The sequence below is a fragment of the Diachasma alloeum genome, unplaced genomic scaffold (assembly GCF_001412515.2).
Source record: "Diachasma alloeum isolate Michigan unplaced genomic scaffold, Dall2.0 Dall_scaffold_01305, whole genome shotgun sequence".
NCBI classification, from domain to species: Eukaryota; Metazoa; Arthropoda; class Insecta; order Hymenoptera; family Braconidae; genus Diachasma; species Diachasma alloeum.
In genome coordinates this window covers 35,953-62,526 of record NW_021681409.1, presented here as the reverse complement: position 1 = coordinate 62,526, position 26,574 = coordinate 35,953, and the positions used below count along the sequence as shown (strand labels likewise).

The 26,574-nt window shown below is 36.3% G+C and overlaps 4 protein-coding genes across 9 annotated transcripts in view; 3 read left to right on the top strand and 1 right to left on the bottom strand.

Moving 5' to 3' along the window:
• Positions 1–2,543: 2,543 nt before the first annotated feature.
• LOC107046322 (G-protein coupled receptor 143) lies at positions 2,544–3,250 on the top strand (the record flags this gene model as incomplete). The annotated part of the gene is given in 1 exon segment (XM_015268913.1): positions 2,544–3,250. A coding segment is annotated over 1 exon segment (223 nt), but the record flags the coding sequence as incomplete, so codon positions are not given.
• A 3,088-nt stretch (positions 3,251–6,338) lies between these two features.
• LOC107046328 (solute carrier family 35 member G1) lies at positions 6,339–10,464 on the top strand. The gene is made up of 3 exons (XM_015268926.2): positions 6,339–6,650; positions 7,942–8,157; positions 9,411–10,464. Exons 1-3 carry the CDS (start codon positions 6,339–6,341, stop codon positions 9,888–9,890), a joined length of 1,008 nt encoding a protein of 335 aa, XP_015124412.1. The 3' UTR covers positions 9,891–10,464.
• LOC107046327 (zinc finger protein 569) lies at positions 10,125–24,533 on the bottom strand. 2 transcript variants are annotated; one of them, XM_015268924.2, is made up of 3 exons: positions 24,311–24,533; positions 21,921–22,294; positions 10,125–14,694 (listed from the first exon to the last, which is right to left on the bottom strand). In XM_015268924.2, the coding sequence occupies exons 2-3, from the start codon at positions 22,259–22,261 to the stop codon at positions 11,856–11,858; spliced, it is 3,180 nt and encodes a 1,059-aa protein (XP_015124410.1). In that variant the 5' UTR covers positions 22,262–22,294; positions 24,311–24,533; the 3' UTR covers positions 10,125–11,855. The 2 variants fall into 2 exon arrangements, with proteins under 2 accessions (XP_015124410.1, XP_015124411.1); XM_015268925.2 differs by lacking the exon at positions 24,311–24,533 and adding an exon at positions 23,919–23,968.
• A 457-nt stretch (positions 24,534–24,990) lies between these two features.
• The window catches only part of LOC107046323 (sin3 histone deacetylase corepressor complex component SDS3), a 17,351-nt gene continuing 15,767 nt past the window's right edge, over positions 24,991–26,574 (top strand). For all 5 annotated transcript variants that reach the window (XM_015268916.2, XM_015268919.2, XM_015268915.2 and 2 more), the window contains exon 1: positions 24,991–25,430. In XM_015268916.2, the coding sequence (XP_015124402.1) occupies positions 25,307–25,430 (124 nt within the window). In that variant the 5' untranslated portion in view covers positions 24,991–25,306. The remainder of the gene's footprint in view (positions 25,431–26,574) is intronic.

Sequence of the window (26,574 nt, the reverse complement as noted above, 5' to 3'; positions counted from 1 at the left end):
GATCAGCTGGTCAATTAAAAAACCGGGAGGACGGTTTTCCAAATGGGGTTCACTTGATATCCTCTGTCCCTGTTGAGGTTGTTAGGGTTTTTATGGATCTCCAAACCCTCTCGGTATTTCCTTTCGAAATACCCTTGAGACTTGGCCAGCATTTTGGCTTGGTCGTAGTGGATAGTATGTCCAGTATCCATCCAGTGTTCAGCCAGGGCAGACTGTTCTAAGTGACCGTATTTGGAGCACCGCTGGTGTTCTTTGATCCGTGTACTGATCTTCCTCCCAGTTTCTCCAATGTACACTTTCCCGCATGAGCAAGGGATCTCGTACACTCCTGGTGTACTCAAGGCTCAAGAACACGTGTTCGTTCGGTCGTTAGGAATGCATTTTTATAAACATTTTCTTTTCAATTTTAAATTAATTCTTCTCGTCTTTTTGAATAATTGTAGCGAAATATGTTAAGTTAAAATTCACTTGACATTTGAGTTAATTGAGAATAATTATTTTTAGTAAATTTTGAATAAAGTCTTTCTCATTAAAAAGAGAATTATTTTTAATTACCAGTTTTGATAAAATCAAATGTTTTAATTTCTCAATTCTCTCAAATATCGTTCATTCAAACTATTTCTTTTTCGAAACATCTTATTCACGTTTAATGTGAATATTTGATTTTCCAATATNCTTATTCACGTTTAATGTGAATATTTGATTTTCCAAAATTCTCAATTGAGAGAATTTTGTATTGTCAAATAATAATTATTCAATAAGATTAATTGAACTTTTTCAAACGTTTGAAAACTTTAAGTAAATAATGTTATAGATTTAAATTAGAATAATTTTAATTAATTCAATTAATGACGAGATCGTGGAGGGACAATATGGGACTCCTGAAACGATTCTCATTGGTTAGTTGGGGTTGGAAAAGTCCGCCCACACCTCAACGTAATTTTCCAGTGCTAATGTGGAAGAGGGTGGAGTACCTCTGAAACATTGGGACTCATGTGTGTGGAGAGGGAAAACTCCAGGCCAAGGCCAAACGTAATTGGTCCCTTGAGTCTTCCCTCCAAATGAGTGCAAGGGCACACCCTTAGTGTAGTTGATAAAACTATCTGCACTTCGGGGTGTCTAGTTAGTTCCTTTACAATTCCCAAAGTGGAATTTTAATATCGACCCATTGGGCGATTTCTTTTAAGAATCTTTGATTCTTTTGTCCAGAATCTTGTATGATTCTTTTATAAGTATTTTGGACTTTTATTCATTTAAAATTAAAATTTTGTTTTAAAGTGTTTCTTTCGAATTATACTTTTAGTTTTGCCTAAATTTGTTTAATTGTAAAATCAGTTTGTGTGAAGAAGCAAATTGTTAGAGTGGATTTAGTGTGTGCGGCATTTTAACCAATTTGGATTAGCAGTGTTTGCAGTTACTGTAAGTTCTTAAAAAAATGTAATTTCTATCAAATTTTGAACTCATTTTTAAAATACAGATTGGTAAGAATCAAATTAGTAAAAACTAAATTCTTTTCATTTTTAAAACCTTTTCTCTTCCTTGAAAATATTCCTTTGTTTATTTATTCTTGGAGGTGAGTGAATAGTTTTTTTTTTCTTCCTTTTTAATTAATAATTTTTCAAGTTTACCGGGAATTTCTAGTAGTCAATAATTTTTTCTTTTTGATTCCATTCATCATCAGGGATCCACTTTATGTCAGGGTTAAATTCAATTTTTATAATTTCTTTACCTAACTTTGACATAACAGCACAGCTTTCCTGTGAGTTTTTGCAATAGAAACAATTTCATAGGAATAATCAATAGAATTTGAACTTTTCATACACAATGGTTCTACGATAAATTTTCGTTGGAAAATCTTTCTCGGAAAATTATTCCCCAAAAATACAAGTTCCCCGGCACAACTTCGAAAATTAACCCCAAGATAAAACAAGGTAAAATCCTCTCCACCCGAAGAGTAAAACACAGAAAATCTATGGAAATATGAAAAGAAATTTTATTCAACGCATTAACGTACAAATAAACATCAAATTCCAAAGTGCTGAACAGTATTAAACAGAAGACGGGAATCATTAAACACGTTTCAAAATTATAATTTCAAAGTCGAAATAATGTCCTATATGAAAAATGAGAATCACTGTACAAAAGAATATAAGAACAATTTCTTGGGGAACGAGTACCCGGTAACTCCCTCTTACATGCGTTAAAAAGTACATGCAGAATTACTGTGGAGTATGGCAAAATAGATTCATTTCGACATATTCGAAAAAATTTAGGTGCTAACTCCCGAAATTTTGTTGGGACAGACGAATATTTCTTGGACTTGACGCGAAAATTTTGCGATTTTTTTCGAGTCCAATGGAATAAACCCATTTTTTCTGTGCATCAAGGAAATCAAAAGGTGCTGATGAAGCATTCAATTCATCTACTTCCTGTGATTATTTTTACCTGTAATATTATTGAACTCTAACATTTAGAGGTATACCCGAAAATTATCAATGAGAAGCTAAAACGAATGCACTATAAATCCTTCATTGATGGTTCCAGGCTGTCACCAACCCTCTCCAAGCATTCTTCAATGCCCTGGTCTATCAAAGATGGGGCAGAAGGGAAAGATTCTGTGTCTGGTGCATAAGATTATTGCCATGTGCTACCGTGGACCAATCAAAAGAGAATTTCAGTGAACTAAACGAAGTTTCACCATTAGTCACTCCACAATACGGTTGTTGTACACCTCACACCAGCATCAATGGCTCATCTTCATTATGAGAACTGTTATCAAGACTGTGATACTTAGGAGTTATGTATTCAATAATGATGTATTAATGATGCTCTCAGATAAATCAATAAATCATTTTTCATTATTGTAATAGTTGAATGTTACTATTCGATTTATTACTGCGCTTCATCAATCATTTTATTTTTAAACTATAAATTCGGCAATAGAAATTGAAATTCAAAGAAAAAACTAGCTTGTTCAGTCATGATGTGAAACGTCATGGTATGATGTGAAACGTCAAGAAATGTTAGGAGATCTCTTTTTGTTGATGAGGTGGAAATTATGAAAACGTCTCTGAATTTGTTTTGTAATTTTCGCAATGAAGAAAATTTTATCACGATAGGGTAAAGGAAGCGTGTACAAGTCAAGCTCATATGTACCAATAATACATAAATAAAGGAAAGGAATAATTGCTGAATAGGCCTTTTGCAATATAATTCAATACGTTTCACTGTGTACTATTGCAGTTTATGATAATAATTAAATGATTGACTAATTATAAGCGCAAAAAATGATAGTAATAATAATAATAAAATGAATTGAGAAATAAAATTAGTAAGTTTATTAATCTGAATTTGATTATGAAAGAGTACGTGAATTGATCCATAATTTAATATTGAAATTTATAATGAATTAAGAGTAACAGAAATTATTTTCCAATAGAGTTTATCTTTCCTGCAGGAAACGTTGTTTGTCCTTCAAATTCCACCCAAAAGGCAATTGTGGGCCTTGAAACTCAAGTTTATACGTAGGAAAAAATTTGATAAGAAAACCTAACGAATTCGTTAGAAAATTATATTGTATTTCTATTCAACTTCTATTAGTTTTTCGTCGATTCTATTGAAAAATTCCGCTGCTTTTTGCACGTTTTTTTTAACAGAAAATGTAAAAAAAAACTATCTTTATAGAAACAAAACTGTAGAATTTAATGTTTTTATTTTGCTATAGGAATTCGTCAACATTAATTTACTAAGATCCTGTCGCATCAAACCCAGTCAAGTAGCTATGTAACTTGGACAGCAGTTAGCATTAGAGTAAATTTTTTTTTTTTTATTTAATGAAAAAGAAAATTTCAATCCAATTTTTTTCTAGGGTGAACCGATCTAGAAAAAAATGAGATTGAAATTTTCTACTCTGATGGTAACTGCCGTCCAAGTTACATAGCCACTTAAGGAAATCCTCAGTCAAGTATCGGAATAAATAAAAATAATTTTCAGATCGATTTTGATCGACGGTTGATCGAAGGTATTTCACAAAAAAAACGTGGTGTATCGATGTATCATCCAAATTTGCCAATAATATCACTAATTATGAAGTATTTAGTCAATATTCGCAACTGAATGTGTAATAAATTGTGGAATAAATTTACTCCAGACATAAATTTATTCTCATTATTTTTCCAAGCCAAATATCGGGCAATATAATTGGCCCATTCGACATCACGTGGTACAAGCTACAGGGTTTTCAACTGATAATTTTTTGATAATTTTCTCTGGTAGTTGCTATATAAAAAACAAAACATCATGCAGTCGAATTAACCCCTCGTCAAACTGACAGATTGAATTCAATTGTGGTAATCCGAGGATTTTTATTCGAAATGAGTGTTAATTATACAATTTTCGTTTCTCAATTGTGAGTTTCGTCTTATGGTCCAATTATATTGCCCGACATTTGGATTGGAAAAATAATCCCCCGAATACCACACGAGCTTCAAAATTAATCGAGCATTTTCCTCAAGGTTCCCTGCATACAAACGAAGTCGTCAAGATTTTCAGGAAAAATCACTCGTGCTTCGCACTCGTGATTTTTTAGCCTGAAAAACTTGACTCCTTCGTTTGTTTGCAACGAACCTATCGGGAAATACCCGATAATTTTGAAGCTCTTGTGGTATTACAAGTGATAATTCATTTGGTTAACAGGGCTTGCCTTAACCGGCCTTAACATTTTCACTCAATTTTTTTATCCTCATTTAAAGAATTCAAGAAAAAAAAATAGAATTTTTAAGCCGAGGAATTTCTACAAAAAATATCTCAATAGAATGAGTTGTATACGTATAAAAATGAAATTTTAATTTAAAAAATCGATTTTGTTGATAAAATATTTTTTACTGAAAATTTCTACGGCAAGCCAAGGTTGGACATCTGTCGATAATGGCAGTTTTTTACATGACATTGTAAAAAACCCGTAATTTACGTAATAAATGTAAAAAATCACCTTGTAAAACTCGCCAGGATCATACGTCTCGAGGGTCACGCCTCGTAAGGGTCATACCGTGCAAGGGATGAATTTTACAAGGATCAATCGCATTATTTATTGATCTCTATTGAATTCGTCGCGTCACTATCTTTTGTCTAGACATTAACTTGTTTCATTCAGCATTCTTAAATGACAAAACTAATTCAATTGTCTTTGGTAACTTTTTTGAAGTTCAGAACAAAATAGTTCTTTTTAGGTCCAGCTGGGCTTTTCCGGGGCTCTAAATAATAAAGTGGAGAATCCAATAAAGCTCAATAAATAATGAGCTTGACTTTCTCACAATGGAGATGACTTGCGACTTCAGTCTTTTGCAACATTTGACCCTCGTGAAATTTACTCTTTATGAGGTATGAGGCTCATGTTTTTGAGTTTCTTAAGATGCCGCGAATCGTACCACGTGACGTAATAGTACATTATGTCAGCAGGCAATAAAAGTAATTTCTGCCGAATGTAGTTTTATAATCCGAGCTGAAGGCGAGAATTTTAATTAGAAGAATTAGAAAATAGTTTTCTCGCCGTGTGACATACAATATTTCATGTCTCTGGGCCCGAAAACCGCGATTTACCCGTGAGAATCGATGTTAGAATCGCCGTTTTACGGTTCTAGGGACATAAAATAATATTGAGATCCGCGTTCTAACCGAACAAAGTGAAGTTGAAATTCGCGGTTTATCTGTCCTCGGGACGTGATATACTATTTTTTATGATATTTATGTGTCCAATATTTATGCGAAATAAAATAAAACATTCTAGTAACCGGAAATTGCAAGCTTTTCAAGTAATGTAAAAAATGTAAAAAACCCGTCGAGGTGATTTACGTAAATTACGGCGGTAAGAAACTGTGTAATTTATCAACGTAATTTACACACCCAACTTTGATTGCAACAAAACGTGCCGAGAAGCCGAAATCTTCAAAACACTCAGAACAAGTGTTGTGTAACGTCATACACTAGTCTCAATTCCTCATGACTCTAATCCTATGTTAATCCTCCCCACATGGGAATGAATTAATTGCCGAAGAAAAACAACGAATGCAGATGAGGAATAACCACTTCAGTTTCAATTGTTGTTTCGATACTTTCAAATGTAGCAGAATACTTGTCGATAAATACTTTGAAGTTTTAAAGAATTGTCGGGATTAAGAAAATACTCCCAGAATCCCTCAGTGTTAAATAACAGTAAAAAATCGAATTAAAATTCCTGACAAGCTTAATTTTCAATTGAAGAATAAAGAAAAAATTCAAAATTATAAGCGAAAGACGCAACTCATTTCTTCTTCAACAAAGAAAATTATTTGAATTTGAAAATGAAATTCAATATTGAGTCAACGACCTCATATAATAGTATCCATCCAGCATATCAGTATACAGAGCAATTTGACAATAATGTGGAGACTTATCGTGAAGGAACCAAGTGGTTTGGAATATTGCTGGCATTCATGTCCGGTACATTTTTCACCATAAGTTCTGGGCTCGTTAAAGCCGTCAGGAATGTTGATCCGATGGTGCTCCTTGGAATTCGGGCCATTTTGCAGATAGTGGTGATGCTCGGGGTGGCTATCAGGCATGGAAAAAATATTTCAGGGCCCAAGGGTTCGAGAATGTTAATCCACTTCCAGGCGAGTAATTTTTTAAAATTAAGGCTCCATTACCTGCCGAACGTTATGTAAATTGATTTTTTAATCAATCTAATTAATCTAATTCAATTTTCATCTTGAATTTCAACTCGATGCCACGTCACTCAGAGAAAGCCAAAAATTCTGAATTTAAATTGAAAAAAAGTAAAAAAAATTCAGAACATTTTGACAGATCGTTTTTAATTAATATTGAGAAGTGATTTCTATAGAAGAGATATGAATAATATATAATTACCGTGGCAAGTGGCGGCCTATTAGTCGCCACCATGGGGGAGGAAAGACGAAATAATAAACCCTCTAAGACACCTTAACAAGATACAAAAGAAGGCTCTTTGCAAAAATTTGTAACATTTTTAAGAATTTTTTGATCACACTTTTACGATGAAATTACTAATCACTTACGCCAATCTCCTCCATTGATTATTGTACTGACAATGAGCTGTCACTTTTGTCGGAAATTGAAAACGTAGAAAAATCGCTCCTGTTTTTTGTGCCCCCAGTAAAAGTGACAGTTGACAAACAGTACAATTTTCAATTGAGGAAAATAGTGTAAGTAATTAGTAATTCATCGTAAAAGTGGGATCAAAATATTTTTTAAAATATTACAAAATTTTTCAAAGAGCTTCTTTTCGTAAAATCGTCTGGCTCCGCCGTGTCAAAGAATTTATTATTTCGTCTTTTCTGCCCCCATGGTGGCGACTGACAGACCACCATTTGCCACGGTAGCTATACATTATACATTATTCATATGTCTTCTATTGAACTCATTCCTCAATATTAATTAAAAACGCTCTTTCAAAATGTTCAAAATTTTTGTACTTCTTGATTCAATTCAAATTCATAATTTTCGAGGATTTCTGAGTGACGGGGCATCGAGTTGAAATTCCGAGATAAAAATCGAACAAAAAAGCAAACTAGATAATAGAGCCAGGCCTTAGTAAAAAATTATTGAATGAATAAATAAATCAATCAATAATGAAATAATGAATTGTTTTTACTCGAGTTCAGGTCTGTAAAAATGTTTAAATTCAATTTGTTTTGTTCATAGAAATATTTCGTTTATAGAAAAGAATTTAAAAAATTTCGGTTCATTACACAGCTTATTCTGTTGCAATTATTTTTCAGTGAAATTAATTTTATGAGAAACATGAAAATATTATAGTAAAGAAAAATCTTGGACAATTCGTTCGCAAGAATTTGAATAGAATTCCTACAGAGATCCAATAGAATTTTCTACCGAGAACTAAATTAGTTCTCACATATTATTTTTTAGGGGATTGTTGGAGGAATGACCCTTGCTCTCTTATACTACAGCTTTCGAAAGTTACCATTAGGCGATGCAACAACAATAATCTTCAGCTCACCGGTCATCGTAATCGCTCTCTCATTCTTGTTTCTGAAGGAACCCTGTGGGGTACTAAGGGTCGTTGTCATCTGCACTCTATTCACTGGAGTTGTTTTAGTATCGAGACCACCATTCATATTTGACGTGAGTGCGAAACATGAAAATCAATAATAATAATTTTCAAACTTAAATACCCAAATTTGGATAACTAATGATCTAAAAGGCCATGTCAACAACAAAATCCTAACCAACTCTGAACTGAAATCTAACAAATGCTAAGCTGTTAAAATTCAAGAGTTAAAATTCATTCTATCTCATGAATTAGAAAAAAACAAGTTTCCACCTTAAAAATGGAAATCTTACGTTTCATGTTAACTACTGGATCATAATGGTTCATGGTTTTCATTGATTTTTCCCTTTGATTTCGCATGCAACTAACTCCAACCCTTTATCTTGTTCTGTTGTTCAAATATCGTTGAAAATAACAGCAGATAATATAATTCAACTCAGGCGGGGGCCTGTTTCCCAAGTGAATTGGCATAATTTTCGTTAACGGAAGTGGTCCCAGGCGTTGCGTTTACTGAGTCACTTGCATTAACAGAATCATTTCCGATCCACTCGAAAATAGGATCCCCCTAGTGAAGTGGTATAAGGAAAGATTTAACCCTTAATTTGGAGATCAATTATCATAAATTCTACAAAATATGCAATAAAATTTTATACTTTTTTTGTAACTTTTATTTTACTCTGCAAAGAAGTAACTCGCAGGAGGGTCCTCACCTTCCTTAAACTTGAAGATATTTACCAGAAACTCATTGCCTAGTTGTGTTAACTTGTTAATCGATGATAAAAATTTTGAGCAATTCTCATTACAGGAACGAAAACAAAAAACTTTAAAATGTATAAAACAGAAGCACAACCGCCTCTTGACTGGTCTTGTTGAGTTTTCATGACAATCTTTCTAGTTGAAGAGTTTCATCTGTAAAAAAAAATGATGACATTGATTCACCATTTATATAAAAACGTTCATCGTAGGTCACGTAAAGTTAATGGATATTTTTTTTCAAATTTGCATGAAACTAACTATCTTATCTATCTTATCTCCATAAAACATTTGAAGAGGAAATCTAGGTAGATTCTAGAAAAATTAATAGATAATCCAATTGTGATCATTACTATCTTATATGAATTGCAGATGAATGTCATCATTTACCCTTTTCGAAAGGAACAACTTGAGTGTTAACAACAAACGACAAAGTCTAAAAAATTTTCTAAAAAATTAGTGACAAACTACGTCAATTAAAAATGAATGTCATCCTTCACATTTTTCAAATGACGTACCTTAAAATCCTTGAAGAAAAATGTTTTTAAAAGCTTTTCTATTCTATTCTATTTAGAGCCACCAACAATCCTACGATGTGATGGGCTACGTGTATGCTCTCCTGGCGACCTTCTTCACAGCCCTAAATATAGTGGTCATGAGAAAATGCTCAAAGGTTCACTATGCAGTTCTCGTGCTAAACCTATCAGTTTGGATTCTCCTGTCAGCTATTTTTTTCTTCCTCGTTGTCTCAGAGGCTCACCATCACATCAGAGCTTTCCCCAGTGATTGGCAGACGTGGGGATTGATATGTTTAGTCGCAGCAACTGGATTATGTGGTCAAGTGCTTGTAACGAAAGCACTGAAGATCGAAGGAGCTGGCAAAGTCTCAGTCACTCGATCTCTCGATATTAGTCTAGCCTACATCATTCAGGTTTATTTCTTCGGAGAAGTTCCCAACTCTACCAGTATCATCGGTGCAATTCTTATCCTCATGTCCATCATGGCAATGGGTTTCGAGAGGGAAATCTATGGAGTTTGTGATTTCATACCTTAGTGCAGGAGATGTTAGCAAATTTTTGTACCTCTCAACTATTTTCCCGAGAAAAAGAAAGTTGATTTAGCGCTGTTATGGACATTTCTGTCCCATTTAACAATTCCTTTCAAATATCTCAATAAATAAGAAAAACCAAGTCCTATCTAATCAGAATATCAAGAGACAATCCTCCCTAAATCCGATTATACTTCGTGACGTTGAGAAAATAATTACCATAATACAAAACAGCTCAAATATATATCCATTAATTAATTATTTATTCAAAGAAAAATACAACTACAATTAACAGTAAATTGCGTCACCATACCATACCCAATAAAATATGTACAATTTACGCCTTCCATCGTCTCATACTCCTTTATTAATTATTTAGCTTTGTCTCTGTGAATTATCATTACTATTCAATATTTTTGATCCAAATCTTGACAAAATCCAATATCCACCCTTGTCACAATAATTAGTTACTTAGAGGTAACAAAAGTGTACTTCATTTAAAGAATCTAGTTATACTAATTTGCCATCAGAATACAGCGTTGTATTTCTTACTTTAATATATTTATTTTTTAATTTTTATGTTGACTTAAATTTAAAATTATAATATTTGCTTTTTCATTATTCTAACTTTAATTTCTCTCATATGTTAGATTGTTTTTTTAAATCAATATTTGTGAATTAAAGTTCTACCATGCAATACAATTTTTCATTTGTAATTTTACACTAAATTATTCTGCCTAATTACTATTTTAGTCATCCTTAAAATTACCATAAAGCACAGATAATTACAGATTCATGATTATTATTTCATTCAATTTGAATCATGAAAAGTCAGCAATAGACGTAATGTGAATATTTCTGTGGTGTCTTAGGTTTATTAAAGTTTCTCGACACTTTTGCAAAAACAAATTCTCCTCAGCTTTTCTCTTTTACTTTCTCTGCTCAAAATTCGAATGAAGGCTCTAATGTAATTTTTAGTTTTTGTAAATTTTATTTACATCTTTTTATCGTCAAATTTACAGTTTTACAAATTGTATAAAATTTCCTCACATTTTGTTTTACTCTTTTTACGGGAATGTCCGGAGTTTCATTTTCTAATTTTTTCGTTTTCACATATTTTCGAAGTGAAAGTGGATAAAGGGAAAAGAAAATAACTGAACGAAAAAAATTAATGAAATGAGGAAGATCAAGAGATATTCAGCCTCTTAACGAAAATCAATTCATAGAGCAAGGAGCACAACCTCTCAAAGTATCAACAGTAAATAAAAAAATGAAAAGAAGATTATCTTTAATAATTAATAATGAATTACACAAGTGCTGAATACAAAGAAGTGTCGAAGTGAATTTAAACGAGAATTGAGTGAAAATAAAGAACATTCGTTTAATCAAAATAGTTGACTCTAACGCATCGTTTTTTTGACATATCCGGAACAATCAAGAATTTTTTGATGAAACTTAATTCACTTGAGAGCCAGGAAAATTTCCAATTTTCCACTACGTAAAAGTTTTTTCATCCCTTCAAATTCTCGAAGGACAAATTTCTCATCAAATCTTGAGAACATGAAAAGTTGGAATACTCGGTTGGAAACGAATATCGACGGAAATTTTCCCATCTGCATCCACCGGAGTCACTTTCAACCCCCAAAAAAATTGAATGTACAGGAATTTCTATGAATATTGTCTCAAAACTTAACGCGAAAAAATTAATATCTCTGCTGAAACTATAAACGGGATTCGGGTGAAAATGGTCCCATCTTAAAGCTGACGAAATTCTGGATGAAAACCACCACCTGGTGAAGCCTCTTCGTCGGTTAGTTCTCCTGGAAATCCGCCATTTCCCATTCATCTCAAACATAATTCCTAACCTGGAACCTCACCTTCGGGGACTGTATCCCCTCACCTTTCTGACTTCACCCCTCCCTCCCACTCCATCTAACCACCACACTAATGTACCATAATCTCCGTACTAAATCAAATGTGTATAGGTACATGTACAAGTAACTCCGCACGACTTGAAAAAACAGCCGAGCACATTTCACATGTGTACTCAAGTGTATCCGGAACAATAGTTTCAGGCACCTCCTCCTCGAGTAACCTCCTGGTGGCAGCAGGCTCCACCTTGACTCTAAGACTGACCTTGTCCGGCACAACAACATTGTGATGAACAGATTCCAGATCCGGTAGAATGCTCTCGCCATTCTCCTCCATAGTCTCCTCAAAGCCAACTTCCATTTCCATAGCGACCTTGGGCACCTCATCAACAACTTCATCCTCCGGTAAGTGCTCCTCAACAACTTCCTCCCTAGGTTCCTGTTTGATAGGTCTGCCAACCCTCTTGCCCCCCTTCTTCACTTTCTTCTTAGCCTCAATCTCAGGGAGATTGAGATTATCTCCATTAGAATAATTGGCAGCTGATCTCCTAGTGGTCATCTGAGGCTCACTCTTGACGTTGACCTGGACAAATTCCTGAGGAGGCGGTGGTGTTGGTGTTGGTGTTGATGATGGTGGCGCTGGTTCTGGTTCTGCTAGTTGTGCTGGAGGTGCTTCAATGATCTCAGCTGTTATCCCTGGGAAAGTAGCGGGGATGACATTCCTCCCGTCCACATGATAGCTAACATTCTTAGTCCTCGGTCGGTTTCGCTCACCTCCAAGGAATATCCCACGCTCCCCGGGCATCACCTTTGGCGTCCTCGTAACCATGGTCTTCGTCTTCTGTCCCTTCTTCACTCCATCACTACCAACCTCAACCGGCACTCTCGTCTTCTGCGTGTGAATCATCTTCGGGCGTCCTGAATTGGACGCTGTGCTGCTCTCAGGCACCTTCTTCTCCTCCTTCTTCAGCTTTTTCTTCACCTTTCCACTCTTGCTCGCCTTCGTACTACTCACAATCGAGTTGATATTCTGAATCGAACTCTCAAAGGACTTTAGAACAGATTGATAACCCTCATCAATAGATCGTTTTGTACTCTTCTTGGTTTTACGTTTGCTATTCTCATCGGATTCAGAAAGTTCGACGGTGTCGAATTCGTTTCTCTGGGGAATTGTCGGGCTCTCATGAGGCTTGAGTTTTCTCCTCCGTTTGTATTTCCTGGGTCCAACCTGCGGCTGTCGCCTCAACGCCGTGTTGTCATCGCAGTGCTGCACAATATGCAAAATGATCTCCTCGGATGATCCAAAAGAATCTCCACACACCTTACAGAGATACGGAGTCAGGCTTCCATGACACTTGGGATCAGGCCCTGAGTGATGTGCCCGAACATGTTCTCGAAGGACTACTCTCTGATTGAACGCTCTGGGGCAGATGGCGCAGCCGTACGGCTTTTCTCCAGTATGAATCCTCTCATGTTTCCTCAATGTTCCACCATCAGCGAAAGCTTTCCAGCAGAATCTACAACCGTATGGTCTCTCACCCGTATGAATCCTGATGTGAATCTGCTGAGAACTCCTGCTCCCAAATGTCTTTCCACACTCTCTACAAGGAAAAGATCTTCCCCCCAACTCCTTATTATGTGAGTGTCGGTGGGACACCAGTGCCCTACCATCAGGAAACTCCTCCCCGCATTCGTCACAAGCCACCATTTTGTTTCTGTGGCTCACCATGTGCCTTCGTAAGCGCGCTTTCGAGTGGAATCGCTTGCCGCACTTTGTGCAGCCGAAGGTCTTATCGGTATTATGAACCCACGAGTGTTTCAACAAACTTCGCTTGTCTTTGCACGTTTTCCCACACAGGGTACACGTATTAGGAGGCGCGTCCTCCCCGTGAATGAGTCGCACGTGTTCCGCGACTTCTGCGTCATCTCGACAGCGTTCTCCGCAGAGGAGGCAACGTCTCGTCGGAGATCTCGCGTGGAGTTCGGCATGGGCTAGGAGTGCCAGTGCTTCTTCGAACCACTCCCCACAGACGTTACACACGTGGTGGTTACTCGCGTCCACCTGCTCACTCCCACCTTCCTGTTTCACGTGAATCTTTCGATGGCGTTTGAGAAGGTCGAGACGGTGAAAAGGAACACCGCAGGTCTCGCAGTAGAACTCACCGAACCTATCGTCCCCGGTATAAGGGGTCTCCGAAGCCTCGAATTCATCGATCGGGGATTGGGTGACGCCGTGCTTTATACGGATGTGATCGCGAAGGGCATTTACGTCCCAAAACATATCACCGCAGTTTGTACACTCAAAGGGGCTGTCACCGCCGTGGATTCGCGCATGGGAAGCAAGGGCCTTCTCCCGGGCGAAGCCCACACCGCAGTACTGGCAGACGTATGGTTTTGTAGGATCGGTTATTGGCCATCGAGGGGCTGAATTCGGCCGGGTGGTCATTTCCTCAAGGAGGCGCATGTCCTCGTCGACGTAATCAAAGGATTTTTGGAGCCTTGGGGGCTTGTCTGCGTGATCTAGGGAGGTGTCTAATGGGTTCAGGGGACGCTTTTGAATAGCTTTGCGCTTTCGCGGAGCTTGAGGTTTCTTTCGACGGCCCTTGGGGGGATCGTCGTCATCTGGAAGATCCTCGGATTGGAGGTCGTCCTCCAGACCGTCGCGAGTGGGGGCGTACGCGTGAATTTTCAAATGATTCATTAGGTCGCACTTACGGACGTAGCGGGCGCCACATAAATTACAGCCGTGTGGGCGATCAGTTTGATGCGCCACCATGTGATTCATCAGGTTTGCCTTTTTTCGAAAACGACGGCTGCAGAAGTCGCATGGATAAGGTCGGGTATTTGTGTACGAGTCCTGGTCTATCGGCAAGGGAATCTCCATGTCATCGTACTCCAGGAGATTATCGTGGGAGACTTTGGTCTCTGGGATCTCGACGCTGAGGAGAAAAAAAGTATTTTGTTATTTGGTCAGTTGATGGAAATCGTTTTGGCTAGGGCTGCGCACGATACCGCCCAAAAATAGTCGAGACGATACCAAGACGAGACTGCCGCTGGAGCAAGACTTTTGGCGAGAGTCTCGTCGCGTCTCGTCGTTGGAAATTTTTTTGGGTCAAATGAGTCCAGAGGGACAGATGAGTATGAAGGTCCAGTAAGTTATAAGTGTTAGGTAGATAATGGGAGTCCTCATCTGACCGTCAGACTTATTTGAGCCATAAATCCTGCAATTATTTATATCTTGATGATTGATTCATGTCATTCTGCAAAAACATACTTAATGGTTCATTAATGGTTAAATTTAAAAAACTACTTGTTGAAATTCATTAACTAGTTATTGAGATTCCACAACTAATTATTAAAATTCGACAACTAGTTGGTAATTCTTCTTTTTAACAACTATTACGAAAGGATAGTTGAATTGGTGAGATTAATAATGTAATGTCATGAATATTGCAAAACTAATGAGAATGAAACAGAATAATTGACAGTTGATTGTAATAAAAGAGAAAAATGAATCATGAAGACAAATTTTTTCCTCCTATTTCCCAAGTTTTATACTCTTGAGACCAAAACGAGACGATACTCTTTAAGCCGAGACTGAGACGAGACCGAGAATCTTCTCGCACGAGAAGAGTTGAAGAGCAGATACTCTCCAATGTCTTATCTTGTCTCGTCTCGTGCGCAGCCCTAGTTTTGGCGGAGGTACTGGGGATCTTTTTCAATAAATTGGCGACACATATTTTTGCTACAGCTTGACTTCTAATTGACAGCATCAAGTACATTGTTAGGAAGCTATGGGTCATAAAAGGGTCTTTCTGAATATGGTCACGATAGAAGAGGGTGGATTCCTCGGTGATGAAAGTATAGATCATTAAAGAATGGGAAGGAGCAAAAAGGGTGAAAAGGCTTTAGTCTGTACATGATCAGCGAAGGTGGCCAAGGCATAGGCAGCAGCCAGAATGACCATTTGGAACACAGTCACGGTAGGAAACGCCGGGTTACTCTCTTGAAGGTAAGGATGGTCAAAGGATAGGTAGATTACAAGGTTCATTCTGACAATGATCACCATCGCCCTCTTGATGTTATGGATCTTCAAAGAATAGGAAGGGGCAGGAAAGGCTGAAAGTGTCTGAACATAGTCGTGATAGGAGAAGGAGGGTTGCCCTCAGGAATAATCAAGTAATAGAAAAACTTTAGAAGGATAGTTTTTTTAACTGGCCGATAAGAGACATTATTGTAATCACTCTCAAAAATGATTTTCCATTTTTTATCAAACATTGACATTTCGATGTCTCCCCATTGCTTTCCACTTATTTTCAACATGGCTGCATGTATGTGTGGGTACGAATGTATGTCACAAAATTTTGGTTTACGCTTTCTCAACAATGGATAATTTAATGCAATTAGGTTCTGATCAATATCTATCGAGCGATTTTTCAGTTTTTTAATGATTAAACAATGAAAAAAATATTCCTCCAATTTCTCATACGAAATAGACAAATCGGGAAGGAGGCCTTGGTACGGCCGCAAGGGGTCACACTTACTCCAAACTATTGTCAATAACGCACCCACTTTCGGGAGCGAGCGTAGTGAGCGGACAACAAACCTCTCCACTAGTTTCTGTTGCAAATGCGTAAAGTGAAAATGATGAAAATTAGGACCGACTTAATCATCTGCGAGACAACAAACAAGGGATTCTTATATATGTATTATAGCGTAGATTTACATATGTAACGTGATATGACCACTCTAGTGGTTCTGTTAACCAGAAGAGGACTACGCGATCGAACCTCAGCTGCGGTTTGCCGTGACGTGATACGTTCCAGAGTCACTGATCTTTTGTAGAATACAATAATGTTATAATATATTTATAACTCTAAAAAAATGTAAGAAGAAGCTACTTCTGTATGAGCGGCTTCAGGAATTTCAGGTGTGGGTTTGAACCTCAACATTTTCGCCCATTTTATTCATCATTAATGATTACTATTTATCAAAATTAAGCAAAATTCATGCCAATTTCGGTATTTTGGATTGAAATTTTTTTATCCGGTATAAAAACTGCCATTCCTTCTGCGAAAAAGAAAGCCCAGTCTAAAAATTGTAGATGGCAAAAAGAATAGTTCAAGTTGGTGATGACGGCAAAAAAAATCGAAATTTCAAAAAAACACAGTTATTGCGAAAAAACGTTCAACCATATGTATATGCCATATCATATACAAATTTCCGTAGAAAAATATATTGTAATTTTTCTTGTCAAACAGACACCTCTGTGACGTATTGAGACTNCCCCATTGCTTTCCACTTATTTTCAACATGGCTGCATGTATGTGTGGGTACGAATGTATGTCACAAAATTTTGGTTTACGCTTTCTCAACAATGGATAATTTAATGCAATTAGGTTCTGATCAATATCTATCGAGCGATTTTTCAGTTTTTTAATGATTAAACAATGAAAAAAATATTCCTCCAATTTCTCATACGAAATAGACAAATCGGGAAGGAGGCCTTGGTACGGCCGCAAGGGGTCACACTTACTCCAAACTATTGTCAATAACGCACCCACTTTCGGGAGCGAGCGTAGTGAGCGGACAACAAACCTCTCCACTAGTTTCTGTTGCAAATGCGTAAAGTGAAAATGATGAAAATTAGGACCGACTTAATCATCTGCGAGACAACAAACAAGGGATTCTTATATATGTATTATAGCGTAGATTTACATATGTAACGTGATATGACCACTCTAGTGGTTCTGTTAACCAGAAGAGGACTACGCGATCGAACCTCAGCTGCGGTTTGCCGTGACGTGATACGTTCCAGAGTCACTGATCTTTTGTAGAATACAATAATGTTATAATATATTTATAACTCTAAAAAAATGTAAGAAGAAGCTACTTCTGTATGAGCGGCTTCAGGAATTTCAGGTGTGGGTTTGAACCTCAACATTTTCGCCCATTTTATTCATCATTAATGATTACTATTTATCAAAATTAAGCAAAATTCATGCCAATTTCGGTATTTTGGATTGAAATTTTTTTATCCGGTATAAAAACTGCCATTCCTTCTGCGAAAAAGAAAGCCCAGTCTAAAAATTGTAGATGGCAAAAAGAATAGTTCAAGTTGGTGATGACGGCAAAAAAAATCGAAATTTCAAAAAAACACAGTTATTGCGAAAAAACGTTCAACCATATGTATATGCCATATCATATACAAATTTCCGTAGAAAAATATATTGTAATTTTTCTTGTCAAACAGACACCTCTGTGACGTATTGAGACTGATCAATACGTCGATTAGAATAATATTAAGAGACATTCGGTCGAAATAAGTAGATCATGGAAAAGAGGAATATGATTTCTCTTTCCTGTGATCCAGACATGAGCTCAGCAGTCACATGGTATCATTTAGACATCATGGTCAGCGGTCTCACGGTGGCACCTGAGTCCAGCTTCCCCTGAAGAAGCTGTTTGACTGTATTAGTCTGTGTCAATGATGACATATGACTGTGTTGGTCAGGGCGAATCGTGGGACTGCTTACCCTGCAGTTTTAGGTCTTGAGCGCTTTGCAAAGTCTCTGTAAGGGCAGAGTACGGTCGGGAGTGAAGCTGGACGGTCATTCCAGCTCCTCCACATTTAATAACGCGTAAACCGAACCCCACATCCCAACCCTGTAGTGTATTTTAGTAAATAGTTCATTATAGCTTTTACAATTTCACTCGGTGTATCAATGAGAAGTACCTTCCGAACATCCAATATCCCACAACAGACCGAAGTGCGCGAATCCCCCGTGAGCTCACCGCGGAAGCTAGCCCAGTCGAAGTGAAGACAAATATAAGAAAGATAAAAAGAAAAAGCTCCTTTTACTTGAGTTTAACCCGGGGTTAAACTCAAAACGTCACACCTCCTTCAATATAATTGAAAAACCCAAAAAAAAACATGAAATTCTATTGAAAAAAAATCGTGAAACCGCTCGTATATTAACAATCCTTTGAATAACAAAAAACTTTGTTTCAAGGAAGGAGAAAGATGGAGATGATTGGATGGGAGTTTTAACCGAGAGCCAGGGAAATTTACGAGTGGAAATTTTGATTGATGGAGATTTTAACTGCTCCAGTTACTGCAAAAACTAGATTTTTGTTCCTGGATACTTTTTCACAGGAAAAATTTCCCCTGAAATTTGTTCCACAATTTTTATTTTTAACTAATTTCTCTGGAGAGAATCCGCATAGTACATGTCTTGGTCTATACCTCAAACCTTTTTATGCTTGTACCGTGATTTGTAGGACGTATTTTCTTTTGTTCTCTTTATCTGCTATTGAGAAAAAATATTGCAGGAGGAAAAAACAGTAAAACTCTTCGAAGTATGAAGTCACTGCACGTTTTAAAAGCACAAGGCATTATTCTTCAGGTGCATGAATTCAATTACTAGATGAAATGGAAGATCAGTAAAAGGAGAACGGTTATTACCATCCAATCTGGTCAAATATAAAATTAATTGGAAAGAGAAATACATTGTACATTAGAAATCCGCAACGACTTCATAATTTATCGGGTTTTGTTGTATTTTATTCTTGCTCCCATGATATTTATAACTGACTGAAGATAATGGCCAGAAATAGTCAATATTTTTGTTAGATTTTTTTGGTGTCAATAAACTTGACACAACACAACCCGAAAAGGAAATTTCTGTTTAAGGAAAAAATCAGTGATTACGTTCTTCATCTAAAAGGAATTTTTGATAGATACAAGTGAGAAGAAATGGATAACCATCTTAAAAGCATCGTTAATATCCTATCATTTTAATTTCCTTTTTGCACAGTGTCCGATTAGATTTATTGCGGATCCTTCCTATTTACTAAAGATGAAAGGAACGTGAAGTTGTTTTATATCGAAATATCTCGAAACTGAAACCTTCCCCTGATTTTTCAACAATTACAGATTTTAATCAGATTATTTTTAAAAGTAAAAAAAAAAGAATTAATCGAAGATTAAGAATTATTCATTGATGCTTCACTCTTCATTCTCTTAATTCTCTTTAAGTCATTATCAATATTTATAAAACATCTATGAGTATATGAAGTTTAATAAATTCGATTTCTTAATTTTCACAACAAAAAGATAAACGCGCATGAAAGCGCGCGCACAGATCTAGTTATTGATAATTATGCCTGTGAGTCTGGAATTCGATACTTGATTGTACGTTGATATGTTGAATAAATTTTCAGTCCTGTATGTTTTTTTTCATGTTGTCCCGGTATTACGTTATGTCTTCCATCATGAGAATATTTGTCGGTGTTTGAACAGAACAGGCAAAAAATGATTTTTAAAAATTTTAATTGGAAATCCGCCAGGGAATCCAAGAGTCTTCTTTCCAACCCCTAAACTCCTAAAAATCCTCGAATTAATCATTTATCCCCGAAAAATTTTAATTTCAATTTGAATCGTTGATTCGAGAATTCTTCGTCAACTTGAAGAGATAACAATGTGAGCTTTCATCTCCAAACTCGTTAACTGCCTTTTCGAAAACAGCCGGATCCAAAAACTCTTCCAAAAGAGTAGAATAAATATTCGAAAATCTGACAAAATGTCAACTAAAGAACGTGAATACATAGACTAAAGTATCGTAATTGACAATATAAATAACTCTTGTAGATTTATACTTGAATAAAGAGAAAAACCTAGAGCGCTTTAAAATCGAAGAGTCGCCGAAGTGGATTGCCAGGACAATTTACGATTCGAAACATTACCAGGTGTCTCTCCATCTTTTCTTTCCCAGAAAATTTAATTTCAAGTTTTCTCCTCTCGAAAGGAAATTGCAAATTTCCTAAAAAAGGTGAAGAAACAACGAGCATGTTCTCAAACAATTTTTTTTTCAACTAAAAAAATTACGAATTGAAAATTACCAAGAATACGAAGATTTGTGCTGAACGTGAACATAAAATTGGGCAAAATTTTATGTTCACGTTCAGCACAAATTTTCAAAACAAATTTTCAAAACAAAAAATTGAGCGAGTGTCCTGAAATGCATAATTTTTATCATAAAAATACACTTCGTTGTTTGAAAAAACAATTATTCTTAGCCCTATCTATTTATTATTTGATATCAGATGTATTTTGTATGTAAAAATATTAAATTTATTTGGAACAAGGGAGAGCAGAATTTCATTAATGCCATCCAATATTTAAAGATAAAAAGTATATTTCAGGACGAATGTTATGAGATTTTTTACTCGTGTGGAGTTGAAGGCGCTATTCGTGAACGATATGTTTCCGTAGTGATTTTCAGTTTCCCGAATTTAGGGTAAGGAAAATGAATCCTTAAGGGGTTACTTCGGAGTTTTGAAAGAATTTTCTCCACATATGTAGCCACTTACCAAAATATCTATTGACTCATTTAGAACCATCAAATATAGCGAGAATTTCCAAAAACCTATGTTTTATTTGGAAAGATCCCAATGTTATTACAGATTGTCAGTTCGAGAACAAATTTTCATACAATATTCAGAACACTAGAACAACCAACAGTGAGCATGAAAATTTGGATCAGATGGTTTTTAGATTGTACATCACAAGGTAGAACTACTCCCAGAAAAAATAGGATAATTCAATTTTTTCTAATTTTGTGATTTTTAGATTTGTGAGTGACGTAAAATTAAAAAATCATCCGATCCTAATTTTCATACTCAATTCCTTTTGTTCTAGTGTTCTTAATATTGCGTAAAAATTTGGATTCAATCCGACCATTCGTAATCTTATTGACACCTTTCAAAAATAAAATTGGTTTTTGAAACTTTGTACCACATTTGATGGTTTTATGCCGGTTAATACATGATTTGTCAAGTAAATAGCCATGTGGAAAAAGTTTAATTGTACAACGTTTAAAACTCAGTAAAGTATCCTTTTAAATAAAATAATAATAATAATATAATAGCAATCCTATAACTGAGGAAAAAATTTCTCTTCATTAAAATTGAAAGGGCAACATCTCGCATGCGTGATCCTTCTCTTGAATCAAAACATTTATACCGTTGTGAAAAGTAGAGTGACTTTTTTGCTTTAAACGAGACTTGTTTGAGAGTGTATTATTTTTCTCCCGGTGCAGTCTTCCCCTATTCCAAAGGAAACAACTTAAAGATGCCCTTAATAAAGAATTTACGACATTCTTACCCATCCTCAGGTCCAGATCTGTCCCAGTTATCTGTGATTACTTCCTCAGTCACTTGTATATTTAAATAATCATGACCCTGATCCTGTGGAACTATGTAGATCGACTCCATATCACTGGACTGTGGGACCATCAGGATCTCTGTGTCCGGTGGCAAGTCTTGTGTCGCTTCCTGCTCAGACCCTCCCTGGCCATCCTCCTCAATGCACACTTCCTCACAGGCTCCAATAACCTCGCCCTCCTGGGTCTCCAGATCCGCCTCAAGTCCACAAATGACCTCTTCGTGGATAACATTACCCACTTCCTCCACCCACTGGAGGGTAAGGTCACCTGACACGTCCATTTCTTCAGATTCAGAAGCAATCCTTATTCATCACTGAAATTCATTATTTTTTAGTCAGGCTTGATTTGCAAATTTATTCTGCGAAAGTCGATTGCATCAGTCTAAGCTGACCAAATCTTAATCATTTCTTTTTTTTCAAATAAATTCGGCATTGAATTGATGAATTGCAATGAATTGCGTTCGACATTTTTCGTGAATGTTCATGTATCTTGGGAACGATTCATTCCAGAATGAAATTCTAAAAGACCTTTTTTGTAATACAAGAATATGAAGAAACCGATGAATTTTCATACATCGCCTCAAGAAAGAGAAAATTCATCGGTAAATTAGGTTTGAACTCATTCAGGAAAACATAATTTCCATTTTACTGTCTTTTAAATGGTCGATTTCATCACAAAGATGTGAATCTTTCACAAATGATGTTGTTTTAATGAGTTCTTCGAAACCTGTGTTCCGGAGATATTTTCGAATCAATTCTCCGATTAAGTTTGACATTATCTTGGAAAATGTTATAAATCACACATGACTCCATTATTGATTGTAGATATATCTCGAGAACGAGAAGTTTTGGGAAAAAATAATAAAATAAAAACACTTACAAGAAAATTATCTCTTGACATTTTCAACCAGAATCGGGAGAAACGACTTACGTCTTACCAATTCACTGCTAATTCAAATTCAAGTTGTCTGAAGGAAAAAAGTAACGAATCATCAAACCAAAAGTTCGTTAGAGCCAAGGTTTTTTGTAGAATTTAAAACCTTTTGTAATTATACATGCAATACAATTAATGAGAAAAATTAATGAGGAAATTGATATTGAAGTAAAAGTTCTTCTTATTCCATCAGAATCAATTTTTCTTCAACTCAAATTGAAAATGTATTGAATTTTCCGATAGTCAAGTACTGCTTTCAATCATTTTTATTTAATTTTCCAAATTAAAAAATCCCAATTTGTAACAAAAAATATAATCAATCAAAACTTGTTGCACTTTATTTCCTTAAAATGTTGACATTTGATTGGAAAAACAAAGGACAATCCTTATTATTGAAAAAAAAGATGAAACTAGATATATAGCGAGCAGATTTTCCCCATCCAAATCAATAAATAAAAATCAATCAAATACTTCGATGGTAGAAATTACTTTTGTGATCAATTGTTAATCAATTATCATATGTACAATGCCCCCCCCCCACAGAAAAATTACGAATGTTCGAAATCCCCACAATCAATTGAACATCAAACGAAGGAAAAATTGAAAATAGCAAAACGCCTCTAAATTTAATTGCAGACCCAATCTTCCTAATTCGCCAATCGAGATCTCTTCTGACCAGCATCCTAACCCACACCCATCTCCCAAAAAGAGCCGTCTCTCTGCCAAAAGCCTTAAGAACCCCAAAACATCCCCTAAAAGCAACAATAAAAACGTCGAAAACTCAAAGATCCACAAAACTTGAAATTCGAGATGCTGCACCCCGCAACCAGTGGTCGACAGTCTTTGTTCTGTTTCCACTCACCCGCCCAAAACCCCTCGAACCCCCCAACAATCACGGAAAAAACACCAAAAGCCTTAAAAATTCTTTAAACTCCCCTAGAAATCCAAATAACCCCTCACTTGACATTTAATTTCTAGGTTATCCCGATGAAAAGAGGTTATACCTCGTCAAATGAACTCAGGCAACTGCGACAAATCATTGCACAAGTCCAACTAACCCCCAACCGGTGCTCAAATCCCAAAAAAAACTCCCGATAATGTCCGTAAACTCGCCGAAGGCCCCTGAAACTGGAAAAAAAGTAATTTCCTTCCCACACTAGCCGAAATTCGAAGAAATTCGTGTCGCAAAAAAACACGAAGATTATTTTCTCCAATTATCGTGGACTAATGTTAAACGTCGGCCATGGCGGACTGGCGCCAAGCTAGCACAACCTAGCCACTAAAAACTCCATTTTCCTCTCAGTAAAAACTACACAATATTTTTATCACCGCGAATAAAGCTTTTTCAAGACCTATCTAATTCAACAATTATCATTTATTTTTAACAACTACTCACTGGCCTCAGTCAACGATGAAACTATACACTGGCACTTGATGTGGTTAAATAACCTAACCAATAATTTTTGAGGATTTATTTTGTGTCTTTTTGAGAGAGAACACCGACGACGAAAAAACGGCACAAGCGTCGACCTTCGGCTACCGTCGGTTGTTTTCAACGGGTTTTTCTGTGGGGAGGGGATGTTTTTAAGGGGCCAAAATGGCGGTCTGGCTTCTCCCACTTGTCGATGATTAGGTAGATCAAATGCGCGGTAAGGGACTCTGGGGTCAACTGAATCCCCAGAATCATTCCAACTAATTTAATGACCAATGTTTAGAATTTTTTTTTCAAGAAAAAAATCAATTTCAAGTTTATTTTAGAGGATTTAAGAAAAAAAAATTTTTTGTTTGAAGGTTTGAAAAGTTTCTTACGGGTGGAGAAGATGTTTGGAGTCAATGGAGATGCTGGAAGATATATATTTTATCGAAAGTATATTTGTTTATGATTTTTCTCATGCAGATAAATTATTATGTATTTTTTTTATTGCGAAATTGTGAGAATTTTTCTTTGGTTTTTTACGTTTTTCGGGTTAGAGGGATGACTTCCGGTGGTAGGAGACGTTATGCTGATTCCCGAGGTATGGGTGGGGGGTCAGTCGATCTCGCCACAAAAGAAGGATCGTGGCTGGGTATCATACCCCGGCTGTCTCGAATTTAGCTATATATATACGACTTGACGTCCCCCACCACTCAGATCCAAGTTTCTTCTTTCCCATTCTTTCCTGGCGGCGAGAGGTGATTTAACCTCAAGAAAGGGATCAAATTGTTTATTGCTTAGAAAATTACTAAGTATTTTTGGAGTAATTGAATTCTCTAGATGCTGTGGTGAATTTGAGAGATTTCTTGGATGGAAACATCTTGACGTGTTTGATAATCACTTGCAGAAGTGGAAGAAGTGAATTTGTAAATTTTATAATTCAATAAATATTAATCAAAAAGTGAATTTTTTGGAGAAATGTCGTACCAGGGTTCACCTTTTTCTGGGAGGTATGGTCCCGAGGATTATGAACTCGATGAGGATAATGATGAGTACTTGGACGATGAGAGAGATGTTGAAGACCCTGATGAAACTGATGAAGGTGATTATCATGGTTTTTTAATTTATTTTTCCTGTTAAAATCTGTTGGTTATCTCTTGCCAAATTGATGATAGAAAAATATTTTTTTGAGTGCAGCAAGAATCACAACAGTATAACACAAAATTTACTTGTGTAGTCAAATTAGACTCAAAAATTGCCAAACCTAGTAATTAATCCTCCGTCCATGAAAAAATAGCCATTAGATAGATAAAAATTTCCTGAACAACATATCAAATTGTTCAATAACAGATTGATGTACTACATATTAAAAATAATTAAAAACGAGTCGTTTTCGTTCGGGTCAATGACAAAAACATTCGTAGTTTCGGCTAAACTCCATCGATTGAAAAAAAAACACATACCACATTGTAGAGGAGCTAATTCCACACGAAAATGATATGAGGAGTCAAAGAGGATAGACCTGAGTAGTGGCCCGGATCGGGGGGTTTGACTGACTCCAAAAATGTTAGTTGGTACCCCACGGGAAAGGTGGCGTCCCGGTCGAATTGTCGGTAAATGTGAGTCGGGTGCGTGAGTAACTCGGCAGTAGCAGTCCCGCTGTGACAGGGACAGGTTCGGAGAGATATTTTTGTCCTCCTTGTACTCAATGTTTACTTTATGTTTTTCAGTTGATTTATTCGCCGACTAATTAATATTAAGGGATGAAACAAAGACTGTTTAAAAGAATTAAATTCCCCATCCATCAACCCCCGTTTCATCCCTTAATCTCTGCAATAAAAAAATTAATATTGCGACGAAAGTCACGGGGCTATAAGAAACCCAATGTTTTCTCGGCGCAGAGTGACTCCCCAATAATTCGCCCGCTAATTAAAAAATCGTCTCTCCCCTCCTAATTAACATTAAGGAATGAAACCAATGCTGTTCGATGGAGAATTAAATTCCCCATCCTTCAACCCCCGTTTTATTCCTTAATCTCTGTAATAAGAAAATTAATATTGCGACGAAAGTCGCGGCGCTATGAAAAACTCGATGGTTTCTCGGCGCAGACTCCCGACAACTTGCCCGCTAATTAAAAAATCGTATCTCTGCTGCTAATTAACATTAAGGAATGAAACCAATGCTGTTCGATGGAGAATTAAATTCCCCAACCTTCAACCCCCGTTTCATTCCTTAATCTCTGTAAT